The 15858-nt window shown below is 39.7% G+C and overlaps 1 protein-coding gene across 1 annotated transcript; it reads left to right on the plus strand.

The window, feature by feature from the left end:
• The first annotated feature begins 11478 nt into the window (after nt 1-11478).
• On the plus strand, nt 11479-11902 carry LOC145113899 (uncharacterized). The gene is made up of 2 exons (XM_079049943.1): nt 11479-11634; nt 11741-11902. Exons 1-2 carry the CDS (start codon nt 11479-11481, stop codon nt 11900-11902), a joined length of 318 nt encoding a protein of 105 aa, XP_078906069.1.
• The last annotated feature ends 3956 nt before the right edge of the window (nt 11903-15858 follow it).

The raw sequence follows: 15858 nt of genomic DNA on the forward strand, positions 1-15858 counted from the left end.
ATTTTGGGAGCCATGAGGCTCCTTATATAGCTGAGGTATCTAGGGTTTAAGGAAAACCTTAATGTTCCTTTGCTTAGGGCCTAAGCTTATCCAAAGGCCTTATCCAAGCCCCTTGGACGAAATCATTAGGGTTTCCCCTATAGATTTCGTCCACCCCCTTCCAAGGAGGTTCTGGAACCTTCCACTCAACTATTTGATAATTGGAAACTAGTCCCTGCACTTTATAATTAATACAATTAACCCCGAAATCAATTCTAATTAATTTATGGCTAACTATTAATTAAACATTATGATTTCTAATTAATATATTAACCTTTTAACATATTAATAAATCATTTATATTAATTTATTAATCTTATTATAAATCAATATCTCTCCTTTCATAATTTCCTTGTCCAGTTGCTAGGTTTGAGGGCAACCCAAAAGGATTGTGCTGCTATTAATTCAAGTACATACCAATTATAATTATGAGCTTAGACACCTAATCCAACATAATCCACGACTTTCGGTAGCAAACTTGTCATTCTCATCCCTGAGTCTCTCCTGTTTCCAATTTGCCTTTTTGACTCCCTCATCCCGAGCCTCCCTAATCAAATCCAACAATGGTGAATCAATCAAAATCCTCATATATAGGATCTCAATAGCAGAACTAGCCGTCTTGCGGCTCAAAGCATCAGCGACCACATTCGCTTTCCTCGGGTGATACAGAATCTCATAGTCATAATCCATACCACGTCAAGCCACCTACGTTGTCTCATATTTAGATTCGGATGATCCATGAGGTATCTCAAACTCTTGTGATTCGTAAAGATAGTACACCGGACCCCATATAAATAATGTCGCCAAATCATGATTCGGATAACGAGCCTCATGCGACTTTAGTTGCTGAGAAGCATAAGCAATATCCCTCCCTCGCTGCATAAGAACTGCCCCCAGGCCGGTGATGGATTCATCATAAAATCCTCAACACCCTTTGGGAGGGTCAACAGTGGGGTCTCACATAACTTCCGCCTCAAAGTATCGAATGCAGCATGTTGCTTAGGGCCCTAGAGGAAATCTACGCCCTTCCTCGTCAGATGAGCGAGCGGTATAGCAATCTTGGAGAAGTCCTGAATAAATCTTCGATAATACCCTGCTAATCCTAAGAAACTCCTGATCTCCGAGGGATACTTTGGGACCTCCCACTTCATCACGGCCTCGATCTTGGCCGGATCGACCAAGATCCCGTTGTGGTTAACGAGATTCCCCAAGAAATGGACCTCTCATAACCAAAGCTCACACTTCGAGAACTTGGCATACAGTGTCACACCCCCAAACCGGAACGGCGGAAACGTTCGGGGGCGGAGGACGTCATGTACAGTATCACAACAATTGCATCATAGTAACCAAAGTAAACACAACCATTACATTGAATATATATATAAGGTATTTACATCTATTCGATACATAGTTTGTATAACAGCAAAAATGTAACAAAAGTGTAAAAGACGCGACTCTATGTGCTCCGTCTTCTCAAAAACCTGCGGGTGTACCTGTCTACCGGTTCCCTGAGAATACAAGCGGTTTTGAAAGAGTATCAGCATTTAAGCTGGTGAGTTCATAAGTGTGTTTTTGTAATGAAAACATGTCTGTGAATCTGTAAAATGTTTGCATGTTCTCAAGAAAATCCAATATTTTCTTTAGTAATGAAAAGTAGTCTTAAACCCTAAGACCAAAATGTATGTTCGTTACTGTATTCTGTAATAGTATATGAAAATGTTAGTCTGTATGCCTGATTACCACTAGTTGTATTGTATAGTACGTTCTGTATGAAAACCTTTGTATGAAAACCCTGGCTACCACCAGTATGTATAGTGTGTTCTGTATGAAAACCCTGGATACCACCAGTATGTATAGTATGTTCTATATGAAAACCCTGGCTACCACCAGTATGTATAGTAGTTTTATTACTTAAAATAAAACCATGTATTTGTATTCCCTGTAATCCTCCAGTTGTAGTGTAAGATAGTTCTATTAATGAAAATAAAACTATTTGAAGAATTGAGATCCCGTAAACAAATGGTTAGTTTATACTGTTTTGAGTTTGGTATAACCATGCTTGATATGACCTAGTGACCTCTACGACGTTCTTCAGGCGTCGGATGTTATGACATTTGTCACTGCCTAACTGTAGCTAGCAGTTTAGGTGTGGGATTGTCAGTCCCGAATAGATCTATTCACAAATCTCACGCTCTCCCTCCAGGAGACTCTGGTTATATTGTGGTAGGATTTAGTTCCGCACCCTGAAGGGTACAATTGAAGTAGTGCCTCACAACCCTGTATTAACTAGTTTACGTGTAGTGTTGTAGTGTTCTCTTGTACTTGAAACTGTATGTATACTTATAGAGTAAAAATAATTATACTTAAATAATTATTTAGTGTCGTACTCTTGTTTTCAGAAAATAGTATTGTATGCCATAAACTATATCTATCATAGTTTATATATTTGTTAATGTATAAGCTCTGGAATTTATAAAACCGTGTGTTGAAAACCCAAACTATACCTATTATAGTTTGCATGTATGTTATGTATTCGATTCATGTATTGTACTGAAAACTTTGCAATTATGTTTCTATGTTGAAAACTTCCCTTATGCTCAGCATGTTACAAAAAGGGATAAAATATTTAAATATTTTATAAAATGTAGTGATCTCTTGGTTGTATCAATTGCATAAGTTTTAATCCTGTTGGAATCCTTTATATAAGAACACAAAATTTCTTTGCGTTTTGCTTGTATTCCCCCTGAAAACGTTTAAAACAGTAAAAGTGTAGGGGTATGAGCTCACAGTTGATTATGTGCACGTGTTCGATAGCAAAACCGGAAAGATGACCCTCGAGTTGGAGTACGCGGAATTAACGGTATCCTAATGATAATTAAACACATAATTGTATTTAAATTAGCGAAAACCATTAATTAAAGTGTTAGAAACACTTGCTTCTAGGTTAGGAATGTTACCGAGACTTGTTTGAAGTGGAAAAGAGGATTTTCAGCCAAGGTTCTCGGCTCAAGGCTGTTTGCGGCCGTGAACCGGGTTTGCGGCCGTGAACTGGGTTTGCAGCCATGAACTAGGTTTACGGTTGTGAACTGGGTTTGTAGCCTTTGAAGATATGAAGGTTGTTCTTGGTGTTCTTGGTGAAAATATGAAGATTTGAAGGTTTGTTCTTGATGATATGAATGTTCTTGGGAGGTTCTTGGGAGCAACTTGAGAGAGTTTTCGGGTGAAAATGATGAGAAATGAAGAATCTCTCCGGAAAAAACCTTTATACCGGTTGGGTTTACGGTCGGGCATGGGTTTGCGGCTGTAAACGGGTTTACGGCCCTGGAGTTTACGGCCCAGGGTTTACAGCCCATGGGTTTACGGCCGTAAACGTCTGGCTGAACGAGTTTGTTGACTTTTCGAGGGAAATCTTGACTACTCGAGCGTTTTTGGTTCCGAAAACTTATATAACTCTAATTATATATTTTATATTATTTTCTAACCCACAAGAACTTAACGGAACAAATAAAATTCGAAATTTTATTTAACGGAAATTGGCTTTTGTTGACTTAGAAAGTATTGGGTTGTCACATACAGTCGTTCTCGCCTCAAAAATCCCAGAAGCTCTCGAAGCAGCTCCTCATGCTGCTCCCTAGTCTCGGAATACACCAAGATATCATTAATGAAAACAATGACTGATCGATCGAGCATCGGCCTGCATACCCGATTCATCAAATCCATAAATTTTGCAGGCACATTGGTGAGCCCAAATGGCATCACCGCAAACTCGTAATGACCATAACGAGTCTGAAACGTGGTCTTCTCCACATCCTCCTCTCTAACCCTCATTTGATGATACCCCGACCTCAAATCGATATTGGAGAACCAAGATGCACCCTGCAACTGATCGAAGAGGTCATCAATCCGCAGAAGTGGGTAATGGTTCTTTACCGTCAACTTGTTCAACTCCTGATAATCAATGCACATCCGGTGTGAACCATCATTCTTCTTGAAAACAAAATCGGTGCTCCCCATAAATCATGAAGCTGAGGGGACAACTCTTGCATCTCAGGTGGTGTCAATCGGTACGGCGCCTTGGCAATCGGAGCCGCACCTGGAACCAAATAAATCATGAACTCAACCTGCCTCTCAGGAGGCACACCGGGCAACTCCTTCGGGAGCACATCAACAAACTCTCTAACAACAGGCACATCTGAAACCGAAGCCTACTTCGCAGCTTGAGTATCAACCACATACACAATATAACCCATACAACCATGTTGAATATATTGTCGATCCCTGGCAGCAGAACAAAAGGTTGACCCAATCCTAGTACCCTATCCATAAATAACCAGTTCTCTCCCACTTGGGATTCGAACTACCACCTGCTGACCCTCGCAGTCAATCATAGCCCCAAACTGCTCAGCAAATCCATCCTACTATCACGCACACATCCCCCATGGGGATAGGAATTAGATAAATAGGATAAAGCACCCCAAAAATCTCCAAGACACAACCCTAATAAACGCTCGATGCAGATATCCCATGCTCGTTGGCAATAGAAACCCACAACGGACACTCCAACTCTCCAAGAGTCATATCCAAATCCCTACTAAAAGACTGAGATACAAAGGACCGACTCGCATCCAAGTCAAAAAGCACAAGAGCATGCAAGGAGTTCACTAAGAAGGTATCTAGCAGAATCATAAACATAAGTATACCATAAAATAACTGACATAATAATAAACGGAAACATACCAGTAACGACGTCCGGTGCCGCCCTGGCCTCCTCCACAGTGAGCTGGAAAGCACGACCTCGGGGGCTCCGTCCTACCCTGGCGTCCATCAGTGATCCTCAGAGTAACCAGCGTTGGAGCCTGCGCTGTCTTGGACGCGAGCAATGGACATTGGGCCTTCACATGGCCCAACTGATCACAGTGATAACAAATCCTGACGCTCAGTACTGGGTCCTGTAGATGTCAATCCTTGGCATAATGCCCTTCCTTGCCACATTTGTGGCATCCAGATAAAGATCGGAAACCACCATCATGAACCTTTCTGCACTTGCCATAAGTGCGGCCCCTCTGTCCCCCAGATCTCGAATCAACGGGCTTGAACCGCTTCGCCGCAGGCTGTGACTGAACAGGATCCTGCCTCAACTCCTTCGTATGAATCTATATCTCAATCTTCCACCTCCTCGTGGAATCATGAAGCTTAGCGCGGGTAGCATAACGTTGGGTGGACACGAACTGTCGAATATATGTCTTGAGCATGCTCAAGTAACGAGTCATCTGAGCCTACTCCGAAACAGCAAACGCAGGGCAGAAAAGATCCCTCTCAGTAAACATCTTGGTGATATTTGTCACTGTCTCAGTCGTCTGTCTCAGATCCAAGTACTCCTGAGCCAACCTCTCCCTTTCCACCAAGGGAACGTATCTCGTATAGAATATCTTCGAGAACTGCTCCCAAGTAACAGCAGCTCTCTGCTCAGGAGTGTAAGTAACAGTCACCAATCTCCACCAATCCTTCGCCCCCAACCGCAGAAGGTTCAGGGCGCACTTGACCTTCTGGTCAACAGGGTAAGAACATGTGAAGAAACAACCCTCCACATCAGACAACCACCACATCACCATAATCGGGTCCCTGACCCCATCAAACTGCGGGGGCTTCGTATTGTCGAAGTCCCGGTACCGGAATGATCTATCCCCTCAAATCCCTGCCACAGAAACAGTCGTGGTAGTTGCAGCAACAACAGTCTCAGAAAGTGTAACATTCCGATGATGAGGTATTTTCCATTTTAACCCTAAGTATGAAGAATTATTTCATTCTGGCCCTTGTGCATGAAAAATCTTCCAAAATGCCCCATAGTGGCATTTTTGTAATTTTTGGGGCGATTTTACGTATGCGGGGCGTACGTGGGTGATTCCCAAACCCTAATTTTTAGGGTTTGGACCCTATTTAAACATCCTTAAGTCCATAACCTACCTTCTTGCATCATCCTCCAACTTACCTTCGTCCCTAAACAAACCCTAATCCATTTTTGAGCACTCTTGAGCTTTGTGTGTGTGTTTTGGTTACCTTGAAGGAGAGAGGAAGAAGAGAATATCATATTAGAGGAGTAAGGCTCTTTGGATCCAGAATCCCATCAGCATTTGGCATCACTCAGAGGTAAAAATCTTTACACTGGATAAAGCTATGTATAGATCTAAGTTAGCCATGAAGTTTGTGTCCTTTTGGTCCCATTAGTTGGGTATTCTGAGTATGAGCTACTCCAATCCATTTAAGTTGTCCTTTCAGACGTTTTGAGGTGCTTAGAAGCATAAAAATGTGGTCTTGATCATTTATTCCCTTTCATGCATATAGGGGTGTTCCGATCCGAAAAATCCGAAAATACGATCCGAATTTTTCCAAAATTTCGGATATCCGAAATTTAGGATATCCGAAAATTGGATATCTGGTTTTTTGGATTCGGATACGGATAATGATTTCAAAGAATTTCGGATATTTCGGATATCTGATATCCGAAATTTATATTCTTTAATTATTTTTTATATTTTATATATTATTTAATAATGGAAAATTTCACATAATTTAGCCTTGTAAAAGTTATAAAATCACTATGAATTCATATGGGATATCGCCTTTTCTTTTCAAAGTGTGATACTTTACTGGATCTAACGAATGTCTCCTTTTAGTAACATTACTAACATTAGTGTAATCTATGATAACTTGAATACTACGTGATATAAATTTTACAACTCCTATTGCATACAAACTAAGCAAATCTAACTACGTTTTAAATGGAGTTCATGCTGATTTCTCGTTTCAAAGATGAAACTCACCAACAGTTGAATTTTCTTTGTTATAAATTTATAGATTGCACCATTCTAAACAAGGACTTAATTAAATTACTTTGCCTAATAAATTAATTTCGGATATCCGATTTCAATATTCGTATCCGTATCTGAAATTTCAGATATCCGAACTTCGGATATCCGAAATTTCGGATACGGATTCGGATACTGAAATATACTATCCGAAAATTCCGGATATCCGGTTTGAACACCCCTACATGCATGTGTTACAAGGTCTTAATGGGTTAAGTAGTTAAGGTTTTTAGTGTTTAGCACTTTTTGGCCATGCAATACTATAAAGTTGGAAACTTTATGGTCAAGGATGTCATTTGGGGCTTGGATCTGACTTTGGACGTAAGGACTCCATGTATTCAGCTCTTAATGAGAAGAATGGTTGACTAAGTGCATACGCTTGGCGTACCAAGCGGTACGTTGCGCGTACGCGGTCAAGGGCCCGACTTCTAGGTCAATCGGAGTACACACCACGTATAGATGAGTACGCCCAACATACTCGGTTGGGTTGACTCGATTGGTTTGTTGACTTTGACCTTTGACCAAGTTTGACCTAAGGCTATTTTAGGTCATTTGAGTGGTATCTGATATTGGTCATTATTTGGTGTTTAGGTGACCAGCTGAGTTATCATTCGGAGCTGTGTTTTGTCAGATACCTTTTTCAGACTGAGAGGTGAGTTTTCCTCACTGTACTTGTGGGTCAAAGGTACCAATGTTGGCCCACTAGATTACTTATCCTGGTTAGGATAGTGATATGCTAGTATATGGTTGGTTAGTAGATCTGTATAATTATCTGTATTTTTTGGCTTCGTGTTTATGTTTATCTGTTAGATATGTCGACATATTATGTTTGGGTTGAGGCGACCCTACTTTGTGTTGAAGGCCAAGACACCCGGGGACATCCGGATAGGCTGTAGGCCCTACGAGGCGGTCCAGTCAGGCCGGCGGCCCGTAAAGCGGTCTAGATAGGTTGTAGGCCCTGCGAGGCGGTCCAGTCAGGCTGGAGGCTCATATTTGAATGCTTTGTTTGTTTTGTAGTGTGTTGGTACTTTAGAGGGGGGGGGGGGAACTCACTAAGCTTTGGCTTACAGTTTTAGTTTATTGCTTCAGGTACTTCTATTAAGAGCTTATTCCTTAATCTCTTTTGTCCAAATTCCAAATCCAACCCTAAACTAACATCCTTAACCATAAAGTTTCCAACTTTATGGCCTTGCATGGCTAATAAGTGCCCAATAATAAAAACCCTAACTTCTTAACTCATTAAGACACTCTAACTCATGTATGGAAGGGAACTAACAATCAAGATTACATTTTTATTACCTTAGACACTCCAAAACGTCTAAAAGGATAGCTTGTATGGATCTAGAGCATGTCATACTTAAGAACAACATTGATTGGGGACAAAAGCACATAATAACATCATATAAGCTAGATCTAACTAAAGCATCAAGGTATGAGCTTTATACCTTCCAGATATGTAGGAGGGTTCAAAGCTTCCAGATCCACGGTTTTTCCAAACTTCTAAGTTGTTCTCTCTTCCTTCTTCTTCCTCTATGAACACCAAAACACCCATAAATGGCTCAAGAATGCTCAAAAACGAATTAGGGTTTGCAAGGGTCGAAGTTGGGGTTGGAGGCTAATGAAAGAAATAGGCCTTGGGACTTAAGGTTACTTAAATAGTGTCCAAACCCTAAATATTAGGGTTTGGGATTTCATCACGTACGTCCAACTTACCTGGGATTACGCCCAGCATACGTGGGGACGGCCCAAAAATTACAATTATGCCATTTTGGTCCAATTTGCCACAATTCTCATATCAAGGGATAAAATGCAATTAATTCTCATGCCCATGGTTAAAAATGAAATACCTCAATATCAAGATGTTACATTATTGTTTGCAAATTTGGTCCCGCATGACATTTTTGTAATTTTTGGGATTTGCTTGCGTATGTTGGGCGTACCCAAGTGTACGTTGGGCGTATGTAGCTTGGACAAAAAACCCTAATATTTAGGGTTTGTGCACTATTTATACATCTGTAACTCTCAAGGATCCCTTCATTCATCAGCCTCCACCTCCATGTTCGACCCTAGAAAACCCTAATCCATTTTGTGAGCATCCTTGAGCCATTTGTGTGTGTTTTGGTGTTCTAAGAGGAAGGAGAAGGAAATGAGAACATCTTGGAAGCTAGAAGTAACCTTGGATCTGGAAGTTTTACACCCTTCTTCATTTCCATAAGGTATAAAATTCATGCCTTAATGCTTATTTTGATAGATCTAGCTTGTATGATGTTATGCTATTATATGCTTTTTGTCCCCAAGTTATGGTGTTCTTGAGTATGGCATGCTCTAGACCAAATGTGTTGTCCTTTTGGACGTTTGGTAGTGTCTAGAGTCATAAAAGTGTAACCTTGGTCCCTTATTCCTTTCCATGCAAATGCTTGAGAGCTTAAGAGCTTAAGACAAGTTAGGTCTTGGTGTTGGGCATTTTCTAAGCATGCAAACTCATAAAGTTGGAAACTTTATGGTTGGAAATGATATTTGGGGGCTAGATCTGCATTTGGACGAAAGAACTTAATAAAATAAGCACTTAATGGGAAAATGACTTTTGGCCGAGTACGTTGGGCATACTTAGCTGAGTCGAATCGAATTGATTTCTTTGACTTTTGACTTTGACCAAGTGTGACCTAAGGGTATTTTGGGTATTTAGAGTTGTAATTGAGATTTGTCACTATCTGATGTATAGGTGACTGGTAGAGCTGATATTTGGAGTAGTATCCTGTTCAACTATCTTTCCGGACTAAGAGGTGAGTTTTCCTCGTTGTACTTATAGGTCGAAGGCACCAAGGTCGGTCCATTGGGTTAGATATCCTGGTCTGTTGAATGCTGTTATGCTGAGATATGTGTGCACTAGTTATGTGATTAGACTGGTAGATCTGTAGGACTGCCTGTGTTGATGGATATGTGTTAGACTGGTAGATCTGTAGGGATACCTGTGTTTGTTGATTATTGATTGTTATTGTATATGTCGACATGTTATGGTTTGTTGGATTGAGGCGGACCAGCTGGTGCTGAAGGCCAAGATACCCAGGGCGGTCCGGATAAACTGAAGGCATGTGAGGCGGTCTAGTCAGGCCGAAGGCCCGGAGAGCGGTTCAGATAGGCTGAAGGCCTGGTGTGGCGGTCCAGTCATGCTGAAGGCTCTGAGAGCGGTCCACATAGTCTGTAGGTCTGCGAGGCGGTCCAGTCATGCTGAAGGCTCATGCATGCATGTTGTTATTTGTATGGCTATATGTGTGGTACTTTGGGGAACTCACTAAGCTTTGGCTTACAGTTTCAGGTGATTGTTTCAGGTACTTCAGATGATCGAGGGAAAGCAAAGGCGTGATCATGCACATCCTTCAGATTTTATATTATTGGATTTTTACTTTTGGAACAATGTTTTGTAAACAATTATGATATTTGGGTTGTTTTTAAAAAATGAAAATTTTTACTCTAATTTTTGGGATGTTACATTTATTGGGTAAAATGGAGAAATATATGAATATCTAAAGAGGAAGCGGAACTTGGGGTTTTAGACTTGGGAGCCGGAAGATTTGTTCTCTTTTAATAGGGTGTTACTTTTAAAATGGTGTTGCATGTTCTTAAATGAACCAAGTGTCTTGTGGGTGAAAGTTGCTAAGGCAATACATGGAGATAGAGAAGCTTTTTACTCATTCGAAACTAAGTTCAAAGCAAATCAAGTCCAAGTAAAGAGTTAGTTGTCCCATCAATCATGCAATTACAAAACTTTAAATAAATCCAAACAAACAAACAAAGAAAAAACAATAGTTTAAACACATAAAATAGCTCCCCAAAGGCATCATAAGCATCATCATAGGTATTATAGGCAATAACTAAGCACCAATATCCTCACTTATTTTAGATCATTAGCCATGTAATATTAATTAAGGAAAATAACTCAGGAGGGTAACCAACTGTTGATTTTGTTCATATTTGATAACTTTAATTTGTACGCAATATATCATCTAACTTGTTGTTTGTGTTCACCATAACCCTTTTGACCGGCTATCACATGTGTTGTCAAAATGGTTATGGTGAAAACAAACAACAAGTTAGATGGTATTTTGCGTACAAAAAAAAAGTTACCACATGAATAAAATCAACAGTTGGTTATCATCCTGAGTCATTTTCTCATTGAAATACAAGGAGCTATACATATATTTTGAAACAATTAATAATTTCTCCTCATAAACACAAATATATTATGTTTTTGGCCAAAATCCATAAAATGCAATGTAGTTTAATTTTCTTTGGTTTAACCATTGAAAAAAAAGGGCTAATGGCATAAAAACCCTCAAATTTGCACAAAATTGACGGATTTGCCCAAAGTTCAAATTTAGGTCCGTTTTTGCCTTAAACTTGCATTTAATGTGTCGTTTTTGCCAAGTAGCCGGTTTCCCTTTAATCAACCGGTTACCACTTGCTTAGGTGGAAGATACGTGGCATTTATCATTTAAAAACTCATTCACAGACATCCTCGTGTGCAATTGATCCCTTCGACCCCCACAGTTAGTCACAGAGTTACAACGGAAAAATGACAACTTCGTCTTCAAGATCAAGCTTCAACGGTGGTACAAGAATGAGGAAAAAGAAGGTAATAAGATGCGACTATGGTGATGTTTGTGGTGTATCAGTCTCACGAACACCTGATAACCCAGGACGAAAATTTTGGGGCTGCCCTAATTATCAGGTAAAAATCTCTTTATTTTTGTACTAATTTCTCCCTAAAATTTTAGGGCTGCTCTAACTTCCCAAAGAGGAACGTATGTAATAGAACCCTATTTTTTTTGTTGTAGGTGGAAGGAGGTAACTGTGGTTTTTTCAAATGGGCGGATGAAGAACTAGGTCAAAATATGGAGATGTGTCATACAGAGGAGATCAAGCCATTGTTAGAAGTGATCATAGGGTTGTTAGTGGTTATATCGTTGATGCTAGCAATAGTCGTTATTAAGGTGTAGTTTTGTTGGTTTTTCCTGTATTAGTAATATATTAAGGGTAATGAAGAATTGTTACATCTTTGTAATGTTTTTTTTGAACGGCTGAATGTTACATGTTTGTAATGTATTAAGGGTATTAATGGTAATGTTATTAATGGTAGTTAATTGCTATCTCATGTATATGTTGCATGAATGGAAGTACATTGCATAAAAGGAAGGGCTAATGAATGGAAGTACAATGAAAGTATATTGGTTACATTCACAATGAAAGTAAACTTTGCATGAATGGAATTGCACTAACTTGCATAAAAGGAATTACACTAATGAAAGTACATTGTTAATGCTTAACATTTACTAGAAAATAAAATAAAAACATCATGGTTACCATAATAGGGGGCATCCATTATAAACCTTAATATAAAGCATCCATTACATAAGTTTTACTAGCATGTAGCAGCCATCCATTTTGTATACCAAAACATGTACCCAAAAGCCTAAAAAATATCCAAAAAAGGCAAGCCATAAACAAATGGATGTATGCTGCAAGTAGTGTGTGTATATCAAAAAATAACCAAAAAGGGCTACCTATACAATTGCCCAATGATACCATCCCCACTTTTTCCCCCATATACCTAGGTAACTACTCCAAATCTACTGGATAGCTAGATGTGGAACCCCTTCCATATTTGTCAAAACAAGGTTTCTTCAGCTTCTGCAGGATGATCCTTTCTGAGGGCTTTCTTGTCCTTCTAGGTGGTACATGCCCTTCATCATCAGCATCATTTCCCTCCATATCTGCTGCATCATCCTCACCAGCACCATCACCTTCATCCTCAATATCACCATCACCCTCTCCATCATCCTCACCACCACCATCACCCTCTCTATCACCCTCACCAGCACCATCACCCTCACCAGCACCATCACCATCACCCTCACCCTCACCCTCACCTGCTACTTCACCAGCATCATCAGCATCACCCTCATCCTCATTTCCTTCCATCACACCATCAACATATGGAATATCCTCAACTTCATTCACATCCTATTAATAAAAATTTGAAAAATACTTATTAATAAAAGATATAAACATGTTTGTTACTGATGTTAGCAATTATAAAATGATGAAGTCAAACTAACCATCTCAACTGGTGGCATATCATCCAATTCAACTTGAACCCCTCTCATGCTCTCTATTTCAGCCATGCTATATCCTGCCCCAAGTAGGCCTGCTACACTTTCTAGATCTAGCATCACCATCTCTGGGAGAACATCACTTGCATTTCCTTCAGTGAATTCAGGTTCAGGATTACCCTTATTCTTAGATTGACTTTTTTCATCAGTACCTTTAAGAATAGCATCCATTGCATCTTCAACCTCATCAAGTGTTTTTGTCAAGTCAGGTTCAACATCCTCAACACCTTTGTCATCATTAGCATGATGAATACTTTGAATAATAGCATCCATTGCATCTTGGAATCCATAACCTTTCTGATAATTATACTTTGGTTGGCTAAGAGAAGCTTCAAAAGTGCACATCATATCAACCAAACTGTCATCATCAATATCTTCTTTGTCAAACAAATCTTTCATTTGTTCCTCACATCCCCTACCTTCAACATGACCATCTAAACCATCATGCTCATCAAGTAGAACTCTATCTTCAACAATGCCACCACCTATTTTTATCCCCAACTTCTTTTTGCTTCTAACAAATGTAGAACCTGATGCTTGATTTGGATCAGATTGGACCTTTTTCATTGGCCTTCCTCTCTTCTTTGGTAGCATAGGAACTGCTTCCTGCCTCTCAGACCTATCACATGATGCTTGACTGGGTTCAAATTGTTCCTTCCTTGGCCTTCCTTTCTTCTTTGGTGGCATAGGGACAGGTTCCTGCCTCTCAGACCTATCACATGATGCTTGACTGGGTTCACATTGCTCCTTCCTTGGCCTTCCTTTCTTCTTTGGTGGCATAGGGACAGGTTCCCTGGTTGCATTCTTGCATCCCTTCTGGTTATGGCCATACTCAAAGCACTTACCACACCGTACAGTTCTTGGGGTGTGTACTCTTCCATCATTTTCACTTACATGTCTCTTTCTATTGACCTTTGGCCTACCAGGCATTCTCCTTGACACTGGTGGCAAGGGCTTTATGAATTCAGTTTGAGGCCATAGATTTGAACCATTTACTGGACTAATGTTAGCAGAGTAACACTTAAGGAATTGTTCCTTGGAAAACATTTGATCAATGTACTCATCAGGTGTTTGTTGGATATATTTGATGGTTGCAATGGCATGAACACATGGGATCCCAGCCAAATCCCATAACCTGCAGGTACAATGCATTCCATCTAAATCCACCATGTAGCTATCACATCCTCTCCTTGCTTCAAACACATGTTGTTGACTATGAATTACTAACCAAAACCTACATCCACAAATTACATGTTAAAGTTTTACCTAATGAAATTAAAAAAAAAAGTTACATGTTAAAGTTTTACCTAATGAAATTAAAACAAAAGTTACATGTTAAAGTGTTACCTCATGTTCTTCCCAAAAAGCTTCATCTTCTTTAACACTGCTGGACATATACGGGTATTCCATTTAGTGCTTTCCTCAATCATGTGAGCAAACCTATCCATGATGTATATCCTTATTTCTTCAAGCATTGTGATCAATGGTTTTTTCCTAGCATCCACAATGATGGAGTTGAAGCACTCTGATATACCATTCTCCACTGCCTCACATGCATACCCTGTACTCATGTAAGCTCTACACCATGTTTGGGGTTCTTTGGACATGAGATGCTCATATGCACCAAGATTGAGCTTTTTAATTGTGTCCATATGTCTCTTGAAATCACCTTCCACACAGCTCATAGCTGCAGCCCAAAACAGCTTCTTCAACTCCACCCCAGTGTAAGCTTTTCTAAAATTTGCATATATGTGTCGGGCACATTGCCTGTGCTCCACATGTGGCAATATATCTTTAACAGATTGCAACAAACCCTATACAAAAACCAGCATACATGTAAGTATTTATAAGTAATTTGAAAAGGATTAATATGTTATAAAGAAACTTACTTTATGTTGATCTGATATAACTACCAAGCCCCTTCCATCAATAAGGTCTAGATCACCACTGAGTAGCTCAAGGAACCAAGTCCAGTTGGACTTATTTTCCACATCAACAACAGCCCACGCAATTGGATAAATCTGGTTGTTGGCATCTCTACCAATGGCTGTTAGCAGTTCACCCTTCACCTGCCCCTTTAGAAAGCACCCATCAAGCCCAATTACTCTCCTACACCCTCTTTTCCAGCTATCACTTAGTGCTTTGAAACAAATGTAAAACCTGTGAAAAAAATTCTTTCCATCTGGATTGGTTGTTACACCAACTTGACATGTGGACCCCGGGTTTGACCTTAACAATTCATGGGCATAATCCCATATCCTTGCATAATGCTCAGTGAGTTTACCTTCTATTAAATTTTTGGCCCATTTCCTTGCCCTTCTAACTTGTCCTATAGATACCACACACCTATACCTTTGTCTGATGTCATCAATCATTTCCTGAAGTTTCATCTTTGGCTTATTTGCAATTTCAGTCACATAATGTCTTCCAATCCATTCAGGGGACACAATGGATCCAAACTTAAACTGCCTACAACATTTATGGTCACCATTTATAACTTTTATCTAAAAAGATCTTTCTTTGTACATCCATGCAGCATAAATTCTGAAAATGCATTTATTCTCTTCCTTCCTATTGCCACATCTAGCTACAATTCTTTTACTATCACATTTTTCAAAGTATATTCTATAGCCATGTGACACTGCATAATTGGTGACACAAAACTTCAGTTGGGCAGAGGATTCAAAGATGTCACCAAGCTTTGGTACCATCTTGTCCCACTTGATGGTTGGGTCATGAATTCTATAGTTGTTTTTCAATACCTCCTGTTCATCTTCATCACT

Source organism: Lactuca virosa, chromosome 1, assembly GCF_052849685.1.
Source record: "Lactuca virosa cultivar CGN04683 chromosome 1, Lactuca_virosa_CGN04683_v6, whole genome shotgun sequence".
Lineage (NCBI taxonomy): Eukaryota > Viridiplantae > Streptophyta > Magnoliopsida > Asterales > Asteraceae > Lactuca > Lactuca virosa.